Here is a 26,213-nt window from a genome sequence, read left to right as displayed (position 1 = left end):
TTTATTTTAATGTAACTTTATTGTCAAAAATAGTATAGTATGTATGTTTTTGTTATAATACATAAGTGAACCGTGCCTCGGAAAACGCAAGGTTCAAACACCAGTGCTTCAACATCAATTGCGGTAATACTGACGTGTATATTCGTTTATTGAAAAATCTAGATTTAAAGAAATACATACAAAAGAGAATTTTTCTGTTTCCAAGAAAAAATACGTAAAATTGATGAAGAGAATTAGCAAAATTATTCATTTCCCATACAATGTTATTGAAGCACACAAACACGTTATAAAAATATAGTTATAAAACTAAATAAACAATTCGAAATTCTTGTGTAAAGGCACGCACCCCAGCCCCTCAGTCTTGGTGCACTTTACTTCAATTACAATACAGCACTAGAAACGAAAAGATACAACTAAGATTTATCTTAACATATATCACCACCACAAAGGTAGACATAGTCAGAGACAGAAGTAATCGAGATTTGTACTTCAACCAACCAACATAGAACTCATATTTTCCATAATTGTTACTGACAGGGGCTATTGCATAGAAGTGTAATGAACATTAAATTAAGAAAATATAAGTTAATAAAATTGATTTTCTGGCAATATACTTTCGAAATAGTAAATCTAACTATTAGGCGTGATTGGCTTCGCCTTTGTGCACTAAATCTACGATTAGTAGGAGAATAAGTAGCGCAATTTTTTACAATTTAAAGATATCGACATGGTATTTTAATACATCTAGGCGGCATCATACATTAATTATAGCTGTATAATTTGTAGTGCTCACTCGCATTTCAACAGAGGACATTAAAAACAATGTATACGGTTTAGAGTGCGTTTCTTATAACCCCTACTAACGGGTCCTGCTAAAAAAATGCCAGGCGGCATCATAATCAATTCATTTAATTAAATATTATGTACCAAATCCGCAGTAACAGATTTCCGGTGGTTAGCATAGTTTATTGGCGAGCACGCTGTTTAATTTCTCCAGTGCGTAAGTAAGGTTGGTGTAAAGCTTCTTGTCGCAGCCGTGTTCCTCTACAGTGCTGAATCTGAATGTTCTGAAGTTCTTGTCCACATCAATATACGTGACGGCTTGCATGAGCGGACACAGTATTATTTTTGTGTGGTCTTGGAAATTTATCTGTGGATAATAAATGAATGTTAACAGTAACTTAAAGTGAGATTACCTTATAATACTGTTATCATAGCCTTTTATTATTTGTGAAAGTGTACAGATTCCAGGCTCCATTTACAAGTCTTTATGTAATAGTACACACGTTGTTTGTAGTAATACATATTAGCCCATCATACAACAATACGCGTTTGCACGTGCACGTAATAGAGCATCGTATGACCATTAATATCGCAACTATCTCGTCAACGTCATCACAGCGCGAGAATCAAAAGTTGATATTATTGGAAGCGACAATTTCGAAGTGCAGAGATAGTAACAAAATGTGATTACCTGTAATGTTCCATTAGTCAGGTACATAATGACCGCCAGTGTTGTTCTGAACCACTGGTGCAGATGCGGCAATCGCGACAAACCGTCGCTTTCTCTCACTGGGACCGACGCACCTGTACATAAATTTGTAGAAATGTATAAATGATGCCAAAATCAGAAAACATACTTTGCCAATATACAAAGAAACTACTCAGTGTCTTTGGAATAATCTGGCAGTAAAGTTCCTGTAGTCAATGTGAAATGTAAAACTTATAAGGCGCAAGATGTTTACCTGCTTTCATAAGGTGCTCAGTCATATACCGCCTAAAGTATGTGAGTAATTTCATCTTCTTTTCGAGATCTCGTGGGTATGTGCGCATTGTCATGTACTGCTCCTGGCCATTTCGATTGATATAGTGCACATTCCTGTAGATAAATATTATGTGATTTTTTATTGATGTATAATTAAGAATTATATTTCTTTTGGGTTCTCTAACATAACAAGTGCTAAGTTAACGGAAAATAGGTACAATTCGTTATTAACGTTTTGCAGATAGTTATAAGTAACGCCAATGGGTTCAATGCCCTATAATTTTAAATTAGGAAATAAAATATGAAGAAATGGGTGGCTCATTATTTGATTGATATCAGTCGAAAAATGTTTATTTATCGATACAAAAACACCCAAATAGGCTTCATTACTTGCCCTGATAGTTACAGTATATATAATATACTTACACTCCATTAGCAAGCATGATTAGTTTGGTGGTATCGTTGAACATGACGCCAACGCTCTCATCGCACAGCTGGTACCCGAACCCATACTTGTCGCTGTAATCCACCCATTTGCTGACCCACACGAGCGGCTGGGCCGCCGGGTCGCCCAGCTCGTCGGTCAGGCACTCCGGACGACATTTTAGCTGTAGGCGCAAATATCAAATTTAATTGACCTAATAACTCACTGTTTCAATAGCTGAACATTTGCTAATAATCTTTGTCATGTACACCCTTTTTATGACCTGATGATAGCATGTAATTATTGTCCATGTTTTTAGTTTAGTGTGACTTTAAAAAAGGCGTTTTTTTTACGAAATATAATAGGTCTTAATCGACATAAAGAACTTCAGTGCGCTAACGTTACATTGTTATAAATATAATTTTAGTGAATTGCATGATAATTATTCATCTACAAAGTATATGTTACTTTATTGTGTCCATACGGACACAATAAATAGTTCATAAACAACTATCAATAGGCCTACAGTCGTGAGCATAACATTTTGACACATTACCTTGCTTGTAAGCAACGCAGCGAGTTGGTCGCGTAGTGCGATGAGATTCTGTCTGTGTGAGGTGGGTTCTACGGAGCGCGGCTCCGCAGGGATCGGGTCGCGCTTCACCGGCGAATCCACCGCCATGGGCACGTTTTCTGTACGCGATTGTAAATATATTAGAGGCCTATTTATTTTAACACAGACTTTGTACAATGTTGGCGACACAGGCTCTTTTGTAGATTCTTTTTATTAATATGTATTTTATTTGAAATAAGATTTGTCACATCAATCAATTTGTGAAATGAATACTTTCAATAGCTTGAAAATAGACTTCACAAATCTTACCATTCATATTAACTTCATTGAGCGGGCGGCGTTGCAGAGCCATGCCCTCAAGCTGGTCTGTTCTGGGGGCAGTGGTGAGGCACGAAAGCGGCAGCGCGGCCGGCAGGATGCCCGACGAGAAGAACTCGTGCTGCAGCAGCTTGTCAACAGAGGGGCGCCGCGCTGGCACTGACTGCAACTGCAGCACTATCATCGACGCCGCCGCCTTGCGCAGTGACGACGGGATTCTACAGAAAGTAAATTATATCATGCTTTGTGTGGTTCGATCGTCGGTGGCGTTTTTCGCGTCTTGCACCAGACCCGTGTGCCATCAAAACAGCATTGGTATTTTCACCATACTCGCGAACAGTTATTTTTTATTCGTAAGTTTTGCTAGAGTCCTACTTATAAAGATCCGTACACTATGAGTGCGAATAATTAGCAGAAATCAAGTAGACATGCTCTCTGCAAGTCACTCATCAGTTTCCATTGTAAAAATATTGTGTACGTTATTAAGACATTAATTATAACAATACTTTATTTTAAGATGAACCTATGCTCGTCTGGTGCTGGACGCATAAACTATCGTAGCCCATTAAAACATTAATAAATCCTTAGGTATAAATGTGATAGAATGCCATTTGAACATAACGGTTACCGACAAGGACAATGAAATGAACGAGAATTGCATCCGAAAAGGCTGTACAAACATATACAAATGCAAAAAAGACGTTACGTTATGAGACGAATGTCCACAAGTTCAAAACCCAAGACACACACTTCGATGTTTTAAACGGTAAAGGAAAACCATAAGGATAGGGTATTTTACGCATTTGTGTTCTTTACATTTATCAAATAAATAATATATAAAATCTAACACAGAAAGAGTGATTAAGATTCGGTATAAAAGTTTTAAGCCTTTAAATATCAGTAGCAGGCATAAGTGTCCAGAAAAGTTTTCTAAACCGCACCAGGCCAGCTTGGTGGACTTAGCCCTAAATATTCTTAGTAGTAGAGCCCCTGCTCAGCGGTAGCCAGTGTAGCAAAGGGCTGGCATTATGCATTTAACAACTGAACATCGGGCTCTGTTCTAGCACCGACCTCAGTGCACGAGAATTAGTTACTGTGATGAGACTTTCACTGGATGATATTAGTTGCTAGAAACCAACTGTAACATTCTGTGACTAAACTTACCATGCTTATCATACCTTAGCTTAATAGTAATTGGTTTAAAGTTGTATCTAACCCTAATAAGAGATTTATAAATGGTTGAGATGTTACAAAGCGCGGGTAACACACAAAGGCCTGTGGTGTGAACACCGCCACCATAGCATAATGTTGGTAACCACCTGTAACGTTGATTGACAGTGTTATCGTTGACTAGAGCCTGCGCACAACGGCTGCCCAAACTGTGCCACGGGCCGGCGAGGCAAGCGCTCATTGCTAGATATACGCCCTCACTATTTGTGAACACAAATTATGTTTCAATTATTCTCTTTGAATTTAGGTCACGTTTGAATAAATTAACGCCTATATTTGTCAGTGAGCAGTAAATGCAGTGGACTTTCAATTAGCTTTTTCTATTCTGCATGGCATGGCAGCCTGGTTACCCTGTACCTATTGCCATGCATACTGCAGTTGAGATATAATTACTTTGCTGGTATTATAGGTAAAGCTTGGCATTATATTTTGACTGCACAGTTTCTTTGATTATGACATTTCTTATTGGTGGACTGTATTGAGCACTGGCACTGTGCAGTGTGCTTAGGACCTAACAAATACTAAGTTGGAACAAATTATTTTGTTATTTCAACATACTGTTAGTTTCATTCATTGTATATATATATATTTATATTTTTTAAATGATAGTTTAACTAGAAACTTATAGTACTCATGTGGTTTTTTAAATTATTTCAACTTCTGAAATTGTTTAAACTCAATAATGAATTCTGAAAGTTTTTTTATTCAATTTACCTGTATTCACACTGCTTGATTCTCTTATAGGTATCTTTGAGCGTGGAAGTTTCGAAGGGCGGCTTGCCGACCAGCAGTGTGTACATGATGCAACCCAAGCTCCATATGTCCACTTCGAAGGAATGGCCCTTCTTCGTCAATATCTCTGGCGCTATGTAATTTGGCGTGCCGCATAAAGTCTGCTTTCTCTCTCCTGTACCATATTTATCAGATTAATAAAATTTTACAAAGTGGAAGGTCTTGATCACAAGTTGCAATGCCATGCAGTCATCTGTTATTAAAAGTTGAGATGGTGTTACTTTCTGTGAGTACATTGTTGATGACTATCAAGTGAGCGGCATGCTTGATTCGTAATTTATTTGTATAAAAATAAAAAGTAGAACAAGTATTTAAGTGAAGAAACATATAAACTCATTTCTTTTTTAATAAATCTTCATACAATGTATGCTGACAACTATTTTGATAGGTATATCTTTCAAAAGTGAATAAAAAACTATCAAGTATTATACCTTCAAATTCAATTTTGGCTGCCAGGCCAAAGTCTCCAATTTTGACACGTAGGTCATCGTCCAGGAAAAGGTTGCCCAATTTTAAGTCACGGTGGATTATCCGTCTGCTGTGCAAGTATTGAACACCAAGTAGTATCTGATGCATGTAGAACCTTGTTTCTGGCTCCGTGATAGCTTTTCTACGTTTATGGAGCTCCATCATTGACTGCATCAAAATTAACAAAAAAAAAAATAATTAACAGCTCAGTAGTGGCTTAGTATATAATTAATAACTACATGATGCCGTTGCCTTTTGATATATCAATCAATCAAGTGTTTCAGTATAATAAAATGCAAATATTGAATAAAAAATATTATTTCAGTCATTGTGATTATAAATAAACTGAATACTGACCCTTTTCTTACAGAGCTCAAGTATGATGTAGATGTTCAAAGAGTCTTCAAAGAAGCCATGAAAGCCAACCACATGTTTGTGTTGCAGAGATCTGTGTATGGAGATCTCTTGAGCCATCTTCTCTTTTTGACTTGACTTCACCATCAATTTTTTGGATACAATTTTGCCAGCATACACCTGATTGGTGCTCAAGTCCTGTATCTCGTAGCATTTTGCAAAACCACCCTAAAAAAAATCAAATAAATATCCTTGATATTTTATGAATTATACAATTAGAATACTCATATATATAACAGGAATCAGGGTCTACATCTTCAGATACTGTTACTTTATTACAAGAAAAAATATCATAATTTTAACTGACATAATTTATATTGTGTATGTAATTAACTTATCACATAATATAGAAGCAGGTAATATATTTAATGCAATTTATTAAAAATTTATATTAGTCTAAGAGCCATTTAATAGATGTTAGATCCAAGTATATTTTACCAAAGAAAAAATACCTATCCTTAATTACAGGAAGAAAGATAACTGATGGGAAATCACACTGCATACGAATTTTGATACAGCATAAATATTTAAATGATAATCTTATTACATTATATGTAATGTAATAAGATTCTATGGAATATCTACAGCCTATGTATTTTTCGGTTAAGGCATTCGTTGTAATAATACGCTTTCCATATAAACTAGTGGTTTTACGTTTGTTGTATTAAAATAAAAGCTAAAGCAACACTGGCGCTCAACTGTAAACTGTAGCCATGTCTATACTAGCATGTTAGAAGATTTGAATCATAACTGTCATATAATGAGTTCCTATAATCACTATTAGTAACAGAAAAGTCAGCATTTTAATACAGAAATAATAAATTTAACACAACTTCGTAAATATAGAAATGCATGTAACGGTTTTTTTTTCATATAACTTTACGCAGCTAGTTTTGAAGTCATTGTAAATGGTCTAAATTTACTTTTGTTTTACAAATGGCATAGAGTACAGGATAACTAGAAGTAAGTAATAAAACAAATAATATTATTGGCTTCTTACCTTTCCAAAAAATCGTAACCTCTGGTAAGTGCTGTTGGTCTGAGGATCGTGAATGATTTCTGGAATTTCTTTCTTTTCATCTTCTTTAATGGACGTCATTTTAAACTAGCTTAAAAATACAAATTAAAGTCAAATAAAATGTTAACAATTAGCAACAAACTATTGACGATTGTTGACAAATTCACAAAAGAGATTTCAAACGGCCATACGTTTGAACTTTTCGACCGAACCGAACTTTACAGTTTGAAGTCTGTTTGAACGGTTTTTCGACAACCAATCAGTACGCTGCATTTTCATAATAGAAAATGTTGCAATATCAAAAAATATTTATAAACATGTGTTATTTTGGGATTTCGGAATATATAGACGGTTTCATTCTTTATAATCTTAATACGGTATATGAAATTCATTTCCAAAATATTTTTTAATTAATTTAATTATTATTACGTGTTTTTACACGGCAGAGGAAACAATGAAATGGTAGATTTTATACCACTGGCAATATGTAATAAGCCGGCTTGCTCACTCTTAAGGCCAAGTAGTTTGCTAAAAAGAGAAGGCAAATTGAGAAAAATTATGCAATGACGTTTTACAAATAAAACCATCTTAGTAATTATGTACTAATCTCTAACTTCCTTTTTAGTGTTACGTTGTCGCCGTATTGTAATAATGCGTAAAAAATTTATTATAAACGAACCTAAGTTCCTATTAATTTATAATAAAATGTTACTAATAATAAGTATTGCTTTTGCGTATTTAAATGCCATCTAGTGACTCACCTCTAAAATCGGTAGCAAGCCAGATAATTTTTGCTAATATTTAAATCTCATATTAATAGAAAACAATGAAGTTATTTAAATTTAATATCGTCATTATTTAATTTTACTAGGCTAGTTTGTGATTTCAGTAACAAATAACTTAATCTAATTACCATATATTATGCGCGTTGAGCTATTTGCTATATAAATTAAAATCTGACATCTAGCGGGTTATAGTGAAATTAATTCTGGAAGTTCTTGCTATTTGACGTCAGATGACTTCATAAAATAGGCAAGGCCAGCAGGTATATACAATAGTAATTAGTATGTCTTTTTAGCTCAAGCATTAGACGATACCTACGTTAAATTAGTGCCGTAATTACTACTTTACGTGCCTGTTAAAGTAAAAAAAATCCAAAGATTCTCTAGAAATACTTATATGGGTTCTAAGAGGTTAAATAAAGGACACCCTTATTCAAACATAGACACTTGTTTATACATTCAGGTAGGGTCTATAGTGTCGTAGTCTATACCAGGCTTTATACTATGTTAATAATATTTGTTTTGTTGTTGGGGTATTGAATCCCGCAGTTAACACTGTGGGAAACCTGCGAACGGGATACTGGAATCCCCCGGCTTAGCGACTGCAGGGCCCTGGAGGAAAGTTGGGAGGGGATTGCTGGAAAGGAAGTGTAGGGGAAGGATAAGGAAACCTCTTAGGATGAGAGGAGGGGCGAAGGCCAGAAAATATTCGCGAGCCCTTATAGGCTTCAATGAGAATTGGCAACCATGAGACATATGTTCCTCCGTGCATGGGCGTGCGTGGTGTAGAGATCGAGCGTAAAAGTATTGCTTTAGGGTAGCTTTAATAATATTGCAGGTATGCTACTAACTTGGAGGGTCGCGGGCAGGTGGCAAGGAGTTGTCCGCCGATAGTGTGTGTGGTGACACTCGGTATAGACGGCGGCGTGGAAGGTGGGCCTTAGCTGTCATTGACGCTGAGAGCGTCCTTCGGTGTGCGGAGGCAATGGATAGCCATGGAACCGACTGGGTTAAAACACCCATTGAATGTATGAAAAATAACTACTTCATTCTTTCTAATTCCGGTTGCGTGTTCTAAATATTATAGTAGGGAGACAATTTGGAAGCAACAATCCTGAAAAATGTATACATAGAAATGACCAATGTTGGCTGCACTATGTCTCTTATACAAGTTAGAACCCCGCTAATAACTTTACTTATCGAATCTCCTGACTAAATCGTGTATATTGCAATGTGTAACCCACAGTAACATACTTGTTCGATACGATACATGAATAAAACATAAGTGTTACTATTTGTACATTTGTGCGTTTGTACGTTGATATGACACGCTACTCCGTATTTATTATGTCTTGCCATATTTGTTTTAACTACGCCTTGAACAAACAGCATTAGAAATTACGCACAATGAAAAACAATGTTACCTATGATTTATGGCCCGTAGTTAATTTATAACTAGATGAATATATTTATGACGCATTATAAGATAACATTAAGTAAATCTTTTTTATCATAATATCCTGGTGGCTGGTCATTGTGGTTTTAGTGTAAATACCTGCGATATTTCTTAGTAGCAATGTTATTAAATTTTTTCCGCTTCCGTAAAATCTAGCTTTTAAGTTCCTTCCCCTAGGGCGACGAGGAATGTTAGGCCATGATGGTCGTGCCTATCTTCCCGGCTAGTTGTCATGGAATAATCACCGATTTGAGTGTGCTAAGGTAAACTGACACTTTTTACCTTGATGATACGACTCATGAATAAATTAGATAATATGTGTCACCAGTCAAGATCTGCTTTCTGCATGTCTTGGATAGTCCGTACGTAGTCCCTCTGGGCCCGGGGAACCTTATCAAAGGGGACCAACTCTTGGTTTTTTCTTGTCCTGTCACCCTATCGTTACGCCACTGACTATTGGCTAAATTCAGCGCGTAGTATATGGGTCTCTGCATTCTTCTAAACCAACTTCGGTACTGCTTCAGCACACCTTAGTGGCATACCTCCTTAGGGGCTCAGGAGCATTCTCTTACATATCTAGTGTTTCCATTCTATTTGGTGTCTATGACTGCACGTGGAGTTACTACGTACTTAAATAATGTGTCTATAAAGTCTATAATACGTTTCAAATGTTGCACGTGTATTGCACGCATGCCATTTTGGTTCCGCTTATTCTTATAGTCACTGTCCGCCTTAACATATATGTGAGGCTCTAGGTGGCAGATCTTTGCAAAAGCTTTATTTTTGATTGCGGAAGGAGGGAAATGTTTTCTCTTTGTGCGTATAAAAATATATAAATTAATAACAAAATAACTACTGAAATAATTTCTTTAGAATGTAGGTAAAATCATTATGAATAAATATAGGTATTCTTTACTCACCCTTGATGCCTTTATTAGTTTCATGTTATGTATGAGTCATTATGGTTTTATTTCTACATGAGTCGAATAAAGAGAGAACGGTATAACAATAACGTGTAGGTACTGGCACATAAGTTCCAACTTCGGATTTCTAAAGTTGTAAACAAACGTCCCATATTATAAGGTTAAACTGATTAATCAAATGTACGGGTTCTATTTCCGTTATTTTATATTTTTCCATGTAAACAATACTTGATAAATACTTATCTGGACAAATCCGTCACAGGACGACATCCTCAAGATAACGTTTCAGGGCTTGACCTACCAAAGTGAACAGGAAACTGTGTAGGTAGGTGTAACGATTGAATTTTAATTATGTATTTATATGTTTTTTTTTTCTTTATCTGTGTTTTGTAACAGAAAACCAAAGTAAAGTAACATATTGAAGATATATGAAGTTTATTTTATTTTCTATATATGTATTGTAAATTGTGAATAGACAGCTTCTAAAAATACGGTTAGCGTAGGTTTGTCGTGGGTTGGTTGAAAGTAAAACCAAGATTTTATTGGCATTAGAAATGAACTTGATAATATGTTTTTTCATTGGCGGGTTTAGCTACCCGACCGCTCCGGGCGGAGCTTTATTCGGCGTTCCGGGCAAAAAATCAAATCGGAACTTTTTTTTTATGTATTGCCTTTAAAAAATATTTTTGTGCCTATCCTTTGTCAATGATTTCGAGCCCTTGGCACCCCACCTAGTACTTAACGATCCGAGCAACTGACCGGAAAACATTATAATTATTTGGGGTTTAAACTTAGTTTATAGGTATTTAGTGCTTACCTAGTAAAAGTATTCTCATAAACACTACATATTTCCGTAATTAGTTAATGTAGGTTGTGAGTGAGGGATCTACCCGTCTTCAATTTAGAGATTAACCTTCCTCGAAAACTAAATCACAATGACGTCTGTTGGCTTCATTAAAATTAAGTTAGTAATTTAATAATCTAATTAACTGTACATAAGGGCGAGGTAATAAACCGTAACCCGGTATGTTAAATTTGTTCAAAACTCATTTGTCAGTTTTATATTTTTGGCAGCGTAAGCCAATGCAACTGCGTCACCACGTAGAGCCGATGCAATTCTGAAAACGATGAATCAGTCTTTAACACCCTTTTAACCTGGGGTTTTGTGCGAATAACGACAATATAAGAGCAATTGTAGCAAATTATTATCATTAGTGAATGTCAATGGTAGTGTCGCGATCGCACGTTTGTTTGTAATAAATAAAGTTTTTCATCGCGAAATTAAACCGTCAAGTTTTACATCACTGCTTATAATTTATTTGATAGTATTTTGCTAGTTTCTGTTATATGGAGTAGATAAAAAATATTATAAAATGTTTTTACGCGCGGAAATATTCCTTTACTTTGTCTTGTTGGTTCGAAATAGTTATCAACGGTCCTGGGTCACCACGGAGGAATGTAAGAGATTTCATTTTTATATTATTTTAAATCTTTATGCAATTGATTATGCTATCTTATGGAATATGGATATTTGAGACGTTGATAGCCGCTGAAGCGTGGAGGCACGGTGGGTGCCGAGACCGGAGACGGGAGATCGTGGGTTCTATTCTAGCTTCGAACCAAACGTTTGTCTACAAGATTTATTTATTTATTTATTAGGTCTACAATCAATCATACACTGTTACATAAAAAAATTAAAAAAAATCAGAAAAACTAAGTCTAAGTACATGATTGTTAAAAAGTAGACACAGCATTCACTAGTAATACTTACTCATAATAGATACCTAAGTTACGTTAGGTTAACAATATTATAATACTTACGATAATAACTAAATACACAAAAGTAAAAAAAAGTGATAATATAATAAATTAATTCGGTATACAAGAGCGTAATCTTTTCCGAAAACTATATAATGAGTCCGCATGAATGTCGACAGATTTACTATAGCCGTCCAACATCTTGCAAAGTCTAAAAACTGTAGAGTTGCATCCAAGTACAGATCTTCGCAGTGGAGACGATAGAGGAGTAATCGCATATCTAGGTTCTCTAGTAAGAACTCTAATATTCAAATTAGATAGAAGTGAGGGGCAGTCAATTTTATTGGTAAACAATTTATACAAGAATATTAGGTCAAAAATATCTCTACGATTATCTAAAAAAGACAGCTTGAAGTAGTTAAGTCTATCAGCATATGAGAATCTTCTATCAGCTCTACCAATGCCTCTAGCAAGGTGCCAAAGGAATCTCTTTTGGATTCTCTCTAGCTTCAAGCTATGTGTGGAAAAGTGAGGAAGCCAAGCTGTAGAGCAATATTCAAGGACCTCACAAGACTATTGTATAGATTTTTTTTTACTACATACGTTTTTAATTTTTTTTATGTTTCTTATTAAGAACCATAGCATCTTTGAATGTTTTTTTATTATATTATTCAAATGGAGAACAAAAGTCAATTTTTTGTCAATAATAACATCCAAATCTTTAATTACATCCAGTTCCTGAATGATGTCGTTTTTAATACAATATTGATAGGTATAATATAACCTATCAATTATATATTATACAACATTCAACTTTCTTAAAAACCCAACATGATAATATTTTTTAGAATTTAAGATAAGACATAATATCATATTTTAATATTATACATAACTAACGTGACCAGACGTCCCGTTTTGAACGGGACCGTCCCGGTTTTCGGTAATCTGTCTCAGTGTCCCCAGAAAAAACCCGGTTATACAAAATTGTCCCGTTTTTCGAAACCGTGCGAAAATTTAAGAGCCAACCGGACTGCTACTTGGCTACAAGGCCTACGAATGTTTTTTCTAATGAATAAAATGTGGACATCTGAAAAAACTCAGTTACAGATTCCAGTTCTGAAAACAATGTTGATGATTTTTTTTTTGGTCTCGCGGAGAAATTGCCTTATTACTACCGCCCAGCCTTCATGGGGGGCGACTGAGCGGTTATCCTGGGTTTGATGATGACCTTCGGGGATACGCTGGGCCGAGTCCCTAACCCTACAACTTAAGCTAGGCACGGCCTACCAACTAAAACGCCGCGGTGGCCCTCTTCAGCGCATTAGGGACGACTGCGAGCTTCCTCTGACGTTGAAGTGTCTAGTCGGCCGCTGAAGTACAAATTTTCTAATAAGCGTGTGTTTATGCGTGTGTTTAAGCGTGTGTTTTTTTTTATGCTTCACGTAAATAAACCGATGTCCCGTTTTGTGACGAAAAATAAATGGTCACGTTATACATAACGTAACTGCTCGACTGACTGTAATGTAACTGCCTCCGTGGCGTAGTTGTATTACGGTACGATTGCAATGCTGAGATATCGGGTTCGATCCCCGGGTCGGGTATAGTGATTTCCTACTCAATATCAGCTTGGAGTTCGGAATTGGTGCCCGATATGACGATAGGCTCACCCCCTATCATATCATAGGATGGAATACACACATCGGAAAGTGAGTTCACCGATTGCGCCTCTGCCTACCCCACGAGGTGAACAAAACGTAATATTTTTAGTGCCTTAGGTGGACGTGCACATTTAAACGCACAATAGTCATCATGTATTATGTTAAGAAAATTCTTAAATATTATCCTAAATAATAATTCTATGTGTGTACAAATAATATAGGTTATCGTCAAAGGTTATCGACGTAAAATTTGCTAGAATAATATGACCCGCTGTTAAATTAATAATCTTTGTTATGCATTTTACTAAGGAAGAATAAACTTAGCTTTATTCTAATAAGTAATTGTTGCCTGTATTCTAATAGACAGTAAGACACCTAATTTAAAATAATAAAATTCGATTTTCTATGTTTGTTTGTAACTATTTTTGTCAAAAATAAAAATACTAAATAATTAAAAAAACGGTAAACTTCATGTTAAGAACTTAACACTATAATAAGTCTATAATAATAATTAAACATAATTACTTACAGTGAATTAGTAGTTATGAGGTTAATATAAATCATGTTTACATTATACTTCGCTGTTCAGAATAAAGTAGACATTGTATTAAACATTTCATTGAACTAATTCATTTTTTGATTAATAGAATGTGGTTTGTTTACGTATTTAGTTATTGCTTGTTTCTCGTACAGTTGGATCCGATCGGAAGAAACAATTACGAAGCGAGAAGGTACTCAATGTTGCGAAACAAAGCACTTTTTACACGCAACTACTAAAGAGATATCGAGCGATTATCTATTATTTGGAGGAATTAACTAAGTATTATTCCTATTTAAACGGTAAAACATTACAATCTAAGTGCCTCCAAATTACATTAACTCTTAAATAATTAATTTGTATACTTAATGAAAAATATAATATATAAAGAAACAAATACTATAGCATTTTTAGCAAGCTCTTAAGTGGATATTTTTCAAATTAATGCAGCTATTTTTGAAAGACGAGCGTTGTTAGCACCTTGTGCGCAACACCACGACGGACTGCGGTTATTTAACATAAGAACTTGAGACGGGTCGCGTTGTCTAGGCAACTATCAATTTAAATATTATCAAGGACGCGCGGAAAAAGATCGTCCTGAGCTGATAACGTTTACCTTAATGAGGTCAATGTTTTATTGTAATTTAGGTCACAGACTGCAAACTTCCGTACATCCGAGTTTATGAGTAACGTTCTCGCATAGACAATTAGGTTCCTGCATATCATATTACATGTAGAAATTATTGTAATACCCAATATGTATTATTTAAAATATCATGTACTTAATGGTTGATCAGAAATAACTGACCATTATGACATAACCGGAAATCATAGTGTAAAGCATAATGTATGTATTCAATTAAGTTCAATTATAATATAATCATCAACTGATTTGACATTGGCTGACACCGCCAGTGGGTTGGAAGTTGGATTGTTCAAGTATCACTCACTGGGTCAGTAAGGCTAGTGGGCACAGAACCGTAAACGCCAAGGACGTTAAGTAAATGCGACGCCAACTTCCTATTACTACTTGTGTAAGATTTCTTTTTACAATTTAAACGACGTAATGAAATGATACATTAGGCTATCAAAACTCTCGAGGCAAAGGCAAAAAATAAAGGTTTCTCTCGCGTGTTACACGAATGATAAATGCACGTCATGATTTTAGGGTAATGCGTCACATATCCATACTTTTTGTTAATGTTAAGACAAAATTCTAATACAACTACCACGCGGTTTTACAAGATTCTTTGCTGTAATTTTATGAATATTTATAATTATTTTTTCCAGTGGAAAATCACATAAGTCCAGAGGATCTGCAAGAATTTCTTAAAATAAAAACGCCCGCTACTACAACCACTGAAGCCCCTGACGCCGATTATGATAGTATAGAGGTGAGATTTTATTTATCGATTTTGGCAATTTATGATGGATTGGATTAAAATCGCAAGTAATGTAGTGCAATTATTACATGTTAAAACTCAAAAGATTTGTTTTAGGGACAGATCATATAATCATAATAACTATAATTCACTAGAGTCCGGCATCGTGTAAATTAACATGACGAAGTAAAATTATTAATTATCGTATCCAACGCGTTGGGATTGGTGGACGCAAAATTAATTTCTGCTGCTTTACGCCAAATCCCAAGTTAGAGAGTAGCATATTATTGCAGATTATGTTTTGCATTTTAGTTTTCGGTGCGTGTAGGTGTACCGAACGAAGTGGATTGTTTCGGCTTTGGGCCCACTATGACACAGATAATAGAAAAGTTTTTCAACATGAAACCAGACTCATCGGAGATAGTCAACACACAGTTCTATTTCTCTTCAAGAAATCAACGTCAAAGGGTTCAGGTAAGAACTAATTACGTAAATCTTACCATCAATCGACACTTATCTTTAGTAACTAACTCCACCCTGCGGAATTGTTTAAATGTTGTAATTATACACAAAAATTTATAATTCAAGGCTTGTGTGGTGTTTCTTTTATATATGGGAAATCGCATCGACAATCATATTCTCGCCATAAAAAAAACATAACTCTTGCAGGTGTTTGCTGGAGATCAGTTCGGACTAGAATGGGTTGATTATAAACCAGAGAGAAAGACCATTATGATTGTCCACGGCTATATGAGCTACAGCAACGCATCGTGGGTCAACGATATGACCAGGGCATTCTTGGAATGGGTGAGTGGACGAGCAAGGGTATACATAGTAATAAGAAAAATAGATAATGATTTATTATTATTTTTACTTTGAATCTGGTATGTAGTCCAAGTAAGAGGTTACAATTTCTAAAAATCAAACGAGTAAATACTTGCTTATAACTGATAATTTTTTTAATAGATTTATTAACGACGTTCGAATTTTATTCCATTCTAAGATTACTTGTATGTTCATTTAGATAGATACATTAGAAAATATTTGGCTATTACATTTTTATAGATCTTAGTTGAACATTATTTCGTTTTAGGGCGATGTGAATGTCATAGCCGTAGACTGGAGCGGAGGCGGGAACACATGGAAGTATTGGCGTGCCGTCGCCAACACACGGAGAGTCGGCTCCGATATTACTGCGTAAGGGAATTTATTCAAGTACTAGCTTCCGCCCGCAGCTTCGCCCGCGTGGATTTCGGGTTTCAAAAATGGAGAAGGTGCTCAATTTGTCGGGATGTTTTTTTAATTTATGGTGGTATGCAGGTGGTCCGATTGTCCGGTCAGGGTCTGATGATGGGATCCTGGTGAAATCGAAGGAACTTTTAACCATTAAGGTTGCACACGAAATGACGGGAGCTTAAAAAATGGAGTAACTTCTCCCGTTTTCCCAACATTTTCCATCACTGCTATGCTCCTATTAATTGTAGCGTGATGAAAAGTATACTATAACCAGCTCAGGAGTATGAAAAATAATTGTACCAAGTTAAGTTAAAATCCGTCGAGTAGTTTTTGTTTCTATAACGGTTATACAGACAGACAGACAAAAATTTTACTAATTGCATTTTTGGCATCAGTATCGATCCCTAATCACCCCCAGTTATTTTGGAAATATATTTCATGTACAGAATTGACCTCTCTACAAATTTATTATAAGTATAGATATGCAAAAGTAGCTCAAAAATTGTCCATAACGAAAACATGCATTTTAAAGTATAACAAAAGAAATAATATCGTGAAGCCAACCAAATAACTAATGATATATTAAATTTTGCGACTGTTCAATTTAGTCGGGTCCGCGATATCACTTTTGTTGAGTTTCAGAACGCGACATTACATTATTATATTCTGTGCTCCAACGCACACTGCTTTGATGTTAGGAACACACCTACATTGCTTAGACAACAGTGAACTTTATACAATAGCAATAAAGCTCAAATTGACTCTACGTATTAGTTAGAAAACGTTTGTATGGGAAATAGAAAAATGCTGTTTTGAGGATTTTCCCAGCAATTATTCGAATTTTTCTCACCTTTTAAATCTTCCCTAGACCTCCACGAATAATTCAAGACCAAGATAAGATAAATCCGTTCAGCCGTTCTCGAGTTTTAGCGAGACTAACGAACAGCAATTGATTTTTATATATATAGATTGTATGAAACAGTCATATATGTATGTGTATAAATATTATATATTAAGTGCCTATATGTACATATATATTATATATATCGGCATTTAATAATGATGTTCTATGTCGCGTGTGTATTGTATGTAATACTTAGTTTTTCTTTTTTTATACCGATAATTTGATGATATTCTGGAACCTTCTACCGCACAGATTTCTGAACCAGTTGATGGCAGCTACTGGCGCAAAAGTGAAAGACTTCCATTTTGTCGGTCACAGCTTGGGTGCACATATTTCTTCGTACGTGTCCTTCCACATAGGACGAGTTGCTAGAATCACCGGTAAGTAATTATTAGTTTTCATCATCATCATCATCATATCAGCCACAGGAAGTCCAGTGCTGAATATAGGCCTCCCCCAAGGATCTCCACGTCGACCTGTTGGAAGCGGCGGCGAATTATTAGTATTGTGTTGATACAATTGACACCTCATCTGACTAACTACAAAGTACTTTAATTATCTTACAACAACAAAAAATAATTTCCAATACTAGTTATTACGCCTTCCTACAACTACCTTATGCTTAAAAAGAAATCGTTCTTTTCACAAGATTAAATTTTAAACTATATACTTACTTACTTCATTATTACAGTTATATTTTATAATAAATGAAAATAAATATTAACTATCAAAATAAAATCGCGAAATAGTAAAATGGGACTATATTATAGTGCATTTATAAACGCGGAGTTTTTTTTTAAGGTTTGGACCCAGCCCAGCCTTGTTACGGTTTGGCTAACAGCACAGAACGGTTGGACGCAACCGACGCTGACTTCGTTGACATAATTCATACCAATGGACGACTAATGACAAGAATAGGATTGGGTCTGCCTGATCCTTTGGGTAATGTATTATTTACTTTGTATGCATTATCTTAGGGTTTAGTATTGCCAAGCATTCTTAGTAATGTATACCTGTACGATTAAAAGATAACCATTCGAAAATTATAATACTTATAAAAAACTAAATATTAAGCATCATGTCTACAATATGTTATCGTATTTTTATTGCTTTTTTTTGGGTAAATATTACTTAAGTATCTATTATTGCAATTGCGTGGCAATGTTGGCCTTATGAGAGAAGGAATGCGAATATGGAATCGGGTGGGGTTTTTAAATCTTTCGGTAATCGCTTTGAGTAAGCACTTAGCGTATAAAAAGCATTAAAAAATCGTCCAACTGCACCTTTTTCCTATGAGTCAATGATACCGACTGATTCATGCTGTAAATAAAAATATTTATAATATAGTGTTCTACCATTTAAAAGTTTATCCTAAAAAACAAATTGTTTAAAGTTTAATATAAGTAAGTACTTACTTATTAAGAAACTATTACTTATAACTTCTATTTATTGTGTTTACATTAAATATGAAATAAAAAAAAAAACAATCAAAACATACTAAGAGTTAGTACTATACTCATATGCATGAACAGGTATCCCTTCATTATCATACAAAAAGTTTTCTAAGAAATAAAAATAATATGATAGTTATCAGGCTTGTATGAAAGAAATTATAAATCATAAGTAAAATTAATTAACGATATTTTCGTTTGAAACGTTGTTACGCAGGAAGTTTTTTTTATTTGGAAGTTATTTTGTGTAATAAACGAGGTTAATTTAGATAAGATCGTTAAACGCATTCATAATGATTATCAAACTATAGGTAATGTTGCATGACTTGAAGAAACAGTTCACGGCAAGAGATTGTCATTAACACGACCGTTCCGTCGAACAATTCTTTGTCGTTAATTCAATACTGAGAATTACAAAAAAAACTGTATTTAAACAAAGAAATTATTCGGAGTTCTTTTACGTCTTTATGACTCATCGCACGGATTGAAATTACTAATGAGATAAATTTTATTTTCATCTATTTTTTGTTTCATTTTAAATTAATTCAACACGAAAACACTGTAATTTTTTTAAAAAAAACCTAGAGAATAAGCAAGTACCCCATGTACTGAAACAATGCTTAAATGCTTATTTGAATCCTCTCCATGAGAATCGTCTTATTTCATAATACGATTATTTTTCTGCACAGGGGACGCAGATTTTTATCCAAATGGCGGGATGAAGCAGCCGGGATGCTTTAACAACTCTGACTCAAAATGGGCGCGTTTTCTGCCAATTTCTCCTTCGAGTAAGTTTATATAACTTATTATTTTATTGTCCCACTTAGGTTAGTATGTCGCATTCCAGAATCTGCCTGTATATGTCCGGTTTCGAACAGGCCGGCATAAATGTGTTGACTGGCCAGATATAATTATCTATAGTCGGTCGATATTGTATGCGGACCCCACTCCACTATCCTCAAGTGCAGTGGAGTCGCATTACCGTCCGTTTACATGCAGATATAAAAAAATATATATTATGTATTCATTGCCTCATTTGGGGGTGTTTTATTAGTCCATTGAAATGTTACATTTTTTAGGCCTTGCGTTTTTTAGAGTGAACAATTGCTTCATCTGTGCCAAAGCGATTCAGGATCCAAGTAATTCGCATACAAGCCGACAACCGCGGGTTTGTGTTGTACGTAATGAGAGTACAAAAAAAAGTATTATGAACCTTATAAACACACGTTGTAATGACGTTGCAATGGACATTGCTTAAAATTGAATTTCTTAACATTTTCGCTTATAACTTTTTTATTTATAGTTCTACGACAAAAAGTTACTGGACCAAAGTTGTAGAGAATTTAATTTGCAACAAAAAATGTTTTTTTTTTTTTTTGTCAGATAAATAGTTTAAGAGATACATCGTTAAAACCATTTCAACCCCTATTTTCAAGATGGCGGCCGTGGGACAAGGGTGAGGACCCCACAAACTTGGTTTTAGCTTTACACTGACCCCCCCTACACTTCAAAAAAATAAAATTGCGTCCTCTAAAAAACGCAACCCCAAATGTAACTTTTCAATGGACTATAATATGTTTATATTACTTTGCGAGTCCTTTGTTTACCTCTTCATGATTCGAATTTTCGTTAAAGAATGGTTGTGCTAATATTTATTTACAGAATTACAACAGGCGATATGCAGTCACGGGCGCGCGTATCTTCTCTTTACAGAGTCGTTGGTTAACAACAACTGCACTTTCAGAGCTTACCCGTGGAACTTAACTTATCAAGGGTAAGTCATTTACTGATATACAACTCTAATTAAACTTACTATTACATGCAAAATTATTGTAACATTACTAATATCAGGCTACGGTTTATGTTTCATAACGTAAAGCTGATATATCAATTGTCAAATAAAAGTAATTCGTATCCTAAAATGCAATACATACAAATGAAAAATGAATTTGTATGATAAACTCGGTTAATTTTCTGTTTATTCGGTTAATTTTGGGTAATTTAACCTACCTATCTATTATATAGGTACTTATCGTTATAATTTATTTGACGTTTAAATTGGCAGTGAATGTTTAATTTTATTTGGATTTAGAGTAAACGCGAGCATACGTGCGACGTGTGACAAACGTGGGTCATGTTCGGAGATGGGCATCAGGGCGGTTGGGCTGAACGGGCTGCCGCGAGCACATGGCACATATTTCACGCTCACCACTGAAAAGGAACCCTATTGTCGTATGTATCCCTACATTTATACAATATAATATATTTAAATATGTATTTAAAAATATAAATTTAAGTACCTAGATATAATTGACGTTACGGCAGATAATATCAAATATTATTTGCATTTGCAGTTTCCCAAAAATCCTATTGCTACATAATCAGCTGAGCGAATCTTCATCATTAACGGAATTATAGAGTTCCAAAAACATATTCGTTCTCCTTTTTGTCGCGAAAGGACTCATTTTCATGTATAGCAGTTTATCCCGTCCAGTCATTATTGCATACATGCATGTTATAGTGTCTTCTAGCTAGCACAATGTAATTTCAAGTTTAATGACGTAAGTATTATCATTGATTAGGCTATTGATGTTAACTGGTAATGTGTATCTAGACATCAACTAACTTCCAAGGAAAAATCACTTACTAATATTATAGGTATCGATGGGAAATACGAGAAACCAAAGTATAGAGTATTCATATTATACGGTACTTATAACCGAACTTATTTGTATCACCGACCGACAGCAATAATGGACCAATAAGAATAAAATTTACTAGAGTATTAAATATGTAATTTTTAAACGACTCCAAAGAAGAGAGGTTATCTATTCGTGGTAAAACTACCACGGAGTTTTATGCCTCGTTGTCGAATTTAAATGATTTTTTTTACGTTCGAGTTCGTATAGCTTCGGAATGATCTTATTTTAATTTCATCTTCGAAGTCCAAGATCGCATAACAAATGGGATCTTGGACTTCGAAGATGCTGAGGGGCTTTCTCTCAAATAAAATTGACTTTAATGATTAATTATAGTTTTGTGTTGTTTTGGATATAGCTTAAAAATATTATATTAATGATATTGTTGTTTTACTTTGAACATCGCATATGCTGAAGGGACTCATGGAAATAAAATAGAATGAGAAATATTATTTTTATGATGGATTTAATAAAATGTATTTTATAAACCTACAAAAAAATAAAAAATAATAACTTTTTAGCACTAACGAAAAACTGGCTCCAAAGCACTACAATCCAAAAAATATAGAACTTTATATTATAGGAGTTCATAAGAAATTATAGTAGTTATATCCAAGGAATGTAATTTCTAATACGTGTTTTTATGTTTATATGCACATTAACCACATTATGATTGGTTTATGGCTGATTTCTATAAATACTTTAAAGCGTGATTGGCAATTAAGATCGTTTATAGGAATCGACTATTAATGAAATCTTATTATTTTTAGCAACGGAATCAGAGCAACGGAAACCATGGCCAAAACTCCTGTGGGACTTACGCAATGGATTTACGCTTAATAAAATTTTAAATGTAACAACGGTAACTCAAGCGTACGCCGACCCTATGGAATACAATGAAGTGACTACGACAACACAAAAGAGTTGGTGGAATAGAATTTTGGACACGTTTGGTTGAAATATTGTTTATTATTGGAGAATGCAGGAGATATGATGTAAGATAAATATTTTAGTGTATTATATAAATATTCACCCCCTTATTCATAGATGTTAATTATCTAAGGACGGAGCATTGCTGTGATAACAAGTCTGTTTCTCAGCTTTTTTAATCTGACAGCTTGTTGTTTGTTCAGCTTTGTTTATCTGACAGCTTGCTGTTTGTTCAGCTTTGTTTATCTGACAGTTAAGTAGATTTAAGTTGTATCTCAATATTAGCCACTCACAACGGCCCTATGTCCACGCATTGCGAAGGCTGCCATGCTGTCAGCACAGAGAAACAGGTTTGTTACCACGTCGGCGCCACACATAGCAAAAATATTTGAACACTTATTTGAACTTATGTGTGGCACGGGTATTTGTGTATTTGTGCAAAGTTTGTTTAAATGTTTGCGTATTTGCCATTCGGTATCGGTTTTTCGACCACACATCAAAGTGTTCAAAGTTATTGAGTTACTTGAAGGAGAACCGATTATATGGAAACCTAATAGTAAAAGCCATAAAAATTTAAATTTGGTCAGTGTCTGTAACTGTGTTCATATGTGTGGCAAAGTCTTTGTTCAAATATTTGTCCGTGTATGGCGCCGGCATCACAGCAATGCTCCGTCCTTAGATAAATAACATCTATGAATAAGGGGGTCAGTCTTTTAAGGAAGGTTCTCGCAAAATTTTGGAATAAATCTGAAAGCTATCACGAAGTTATGTGCTGTAAAATTAAAATATGATCCCTTACAGACAATTTATTCATAAACTGTAAAAATAGAAGTAAGTAACAGCTAAAATAAAACCCTTTATTATAATTACAACACCATAAATGTAATAATATAGGCAAAAGTAGCGGTTAATTTTAGAACTAGCCGTTAGAAAGTACCATAAGATTTGTGATGCAGTTTTTTACTTTTATATATTATATTAAATAGGTACATATTTTTATACCTACTTTACACTTATTTTTAAATTCGAAGAACATTACTTAGTTAACTTAGTTTTTACTTGTATTCTTACTGTAAAAATGTATTACTTGGTATTTTAGGACATATACTATTATAAAATACTATTATAGATAAAACATTCGTGTTGAAATGAGTCAAAAATAATGTTGCATAAATATTTGTCTATTTAAGTTTATTTCTTGTTTACTTTATTTACATAGGGCCTGTTTGACAACTTTTCAGTAAATGTTACTCGTCATATAAATAAATAAACCGACCAAATTCAAAAGACGTATTCTATGCTCCCAAATAAATGGCATTAAAAATAGTATTATCTACATTAAGTAATTGTTTAATACTAGAATACATTGAGTGTTACTGGTAAATAATATTACCAGTAATACGAGTTTAGCTGATTTATATTCAATTACTTTCGTTCACAGTTTATTTTTTTTATTTGAAATGTTACCTAACCCTAATGTGACTTTTGGGACTGATATATTAAGCTAAAACATCGAAGTTGAATGAAAATAGTGCATAAATCGTGTATAGATAAATATAATGAGTGTCCAAATATTATTAAATCCACTTACCACATTGCATGCATTATTTAATAATGAAAATTGACTTCATTAATGTCTAAAATAAGTGTATTAATAAAAATCTTTTCTATTGTTATTGTTGCATTTTCATTTTATTGCTTCGTTGCACGCATAACGAACGAATATGTTGAAATTAACGAAATAAATATTGTTTTTTGGTCGCAATAGCAGCATTCATGCGCTCAGTTATGTCTTTCATGAGAGCGCAACAATCGCAACAAGCGGTAAGTTAACAATTTACTTATTTTTTTACCATTCAAAATCACTGCGTTCATCTAATAATGATTAGTCTGTTCTTCAATAATAGTTGCAGCAAAATATGTTTACTTAGCGGCGATCAACAATAGAATTATGAACTTTAAGTAGGTATTCTTCCTAGACATAATATAAGAAGGTAGTATTTTGGCACTACGCTCAAACTTATCACGCATCGAAACAATACTGAAAGGCTCAATTACGGCACGGATCGTTGCAACTTTGAAATCGGAAAAGCATGCGATGCAGCCGTAAAATCAATTGACGGCTAGCATGCATGCATTGCAGTTTGCGCATGCATCAATTTCTGTTTACCAGGTGCGAATGAATTTGAATTGAATACTATTATTCATAGTTATTTGAATACTTCTATAATATTTTAGGACATATTCTATAACTTTACCTATCTATACCTTTCTTTTGAGGTTCCTGGAGATTTTTAAATCCTTATACTATAAGATTTAAGACGTTAAGCATAATTTGTAAGTGTTTTTGGGTGTTGATATTTGTAGCGTCAAGTGTTTGCGTGTACCTGAGGCTGGTGCCAGTGGCCCAGCTGGGCGTTAAGGTCACCTACATGCTCTACACTCTGTATTTAGGGTGGACGACTACCTTCACAGCAGTGGCTGCGTGTGAAGCGACGGACACTAAAAATGTTGCAAAGAAGTTCAGTCAGTTGTATCGTATGTATTAAGTTAGCGTATGAAAATTATATTTGGTACCTAATTTTAGAGTTTCAACTTCGCTGATGCAAGGGTCGCGTTTTTATTAATTTATACAGACGTATTTCTCATAATAACTCGTGAAGTCTGTCCCACTTAAATCAGTTTTAAGCTGAGTCGCAATAAACTACAGAACTCTTCTAGAAACTAAAGCAAGACGAGGGATGATGTTTTACTCATAAAGGAATATTATTGTTTTAAGTATGTACAAAGTTTTATAATTATCTCAGAAAATAGACTTAGTGATTCATACTATGTAGCTAGCCTAAAATCTTGAAGCCCTTAATACTTTTAACTCTATAACCTGATTTATTCACAGCACCTCAGTTACGACTACTAGATACTTGTCTGACTTTATGTTTGCTCGAGGCAGTTGTAAAAGTTCACAATGCTATTGATTGATGTAATATGTAGTGCTATTGGTGTACCTTATTACAAATAAATAAATAAATGCTCGTCCTGTGGCGAAGTCATCGCCTGCGATATGCCGTGGAGAGGTATTGTGGAAAACGTAAGCTTATTTACCTACAGCATATTGAATATTTGTGTAAGATCCTCTTAAGATAGGATTTTAATGATGTCGGAGTAATTCGTGAGGCTTCCGACGGGTAAAATCTATGTTTTTAAACATGTGATGTATAATATGACTGTAGTCTGTATGTAAACAATTTATAATCACTTTACCGCTAGTAATGTAGTTGGTAGACAGAATAGAACTGCTGTTCTTGACAATTGTGTCAGTGTGGGAATTAGGATTCAAAATAATTATATTACGTACCCACAACGCCTTCATTTTCGCGGCTAGGTCCCCAGAAAATGCACAGAGTTACTGTCGAAGTGCTACTGCAACCGCCAGCCGTTTTCATGCTGCGAACTGTTCAAACCTGTAGATTCTGAACACGGCACATGTTACTCC

The 26,213-nt window shown here is 34.6% G+C and overlaps 2 protein-coding genes across 5 annotated transcripts; one reads left to right on the top strand and one right to left on the bottom strand.

The window, feature by feature from the left end:
* LOC115447005 (serine/threonine-protein kinase polo) lies at positions 1-26,213 on the bottom strand. Of its 3 annotated transcripts, none has more exons than XM_037444853.1 (12): positions 26,076-26,213; positions 6,986-7,094; positions 5,929-6,153; positions 5,535-5,739; positions 5,026-5,218; positions 4,401-4,511; positions 3,073-3,299; positions 2,746-2,882; positions 2,192-2,373; positions 1,746-1,879; positions 1,475-1,587; positions 1-1,150 (listed from the first exon to the last, which is right to left on the bottom strand). In XM_037444853.1, exons 2-12 carry the CDS (start codon positions 7,082-7,084, stop codon positions 956-958), a joined length of 1,821 nt encoding a protein of 606 aa, XP_037300750.1. In that variant the 5' UTR covers positions 7,085-7,094; positions 26,076-26,213; the 3' UTR covers positions 1-955. The 3 variants fall into 3 exon arrangements, with proteins under 3 accessions (XP_037300750.1, XP_037300748.1, XP_030029754.2); XM_037444851.1 differs by having other exon boundaries at positions 6,986-7,090; positions 26,076-26,206; XM_030173894.2 differs by lacking the exon at positions 4,401-4,511 and having other exon boundaries at positions 6,986-7,090; positions 26,076-26,204.
* Positions 8,604-24,249, top strand: LOC115447008 (lipase member I). 2 transcript variants are annotated; one of them, XM_030173898.2, is made up of 11 exons: positions 8,604-8,813; positions 15,409-15,512; positions 15,813-15,974; positions 16,170-16,307; positions 16,594-16,697; positions 17,893-18,020; positions 18,442-18,582; positions 19,781-19,879; positions 20,754-20,865; positions 21,184-21,323; positions 22,561-24,249. In XM_030173898.2, exons 1-11 carry the CDS (start codon positions 8,771-8,773, stop codon positions 22,746-22,748), a joined length of 1,359 nt encoding a protein of 452 aa, XP_030029758.1. In that variant the 5' UTR covers positions 8,604-8,770; the 3' UTR covers positions 22,749-24,249. The 2 variants fall into 2 exon arrangements, with proteins under 2 accessions (XP_030029758.1, XP_030029757.1); XM_030173897.2 differs by lacking the exon at positions 8,604-8,813 and adding an exon at positions 11,374-11,622.

Source organism: Manduca sexta, chromosome 28 (genome assembly GCF_014839805.1).
Source record: "Manduca sexta isolate Smith_Timp_Sample1 chromosome 28, JHU_Msex_v1.0, whole genome shotgun sequence".
NCBI classification, from domain to species: Eukaryota; Metazoa; Arthropoda; class Insecta; order Lepidoptera; family Sphingidae; genus Manduca; species Manduca sexta.
This window is presented reverse-complemented; position numbering and strand designations above follow the sequence as displayed.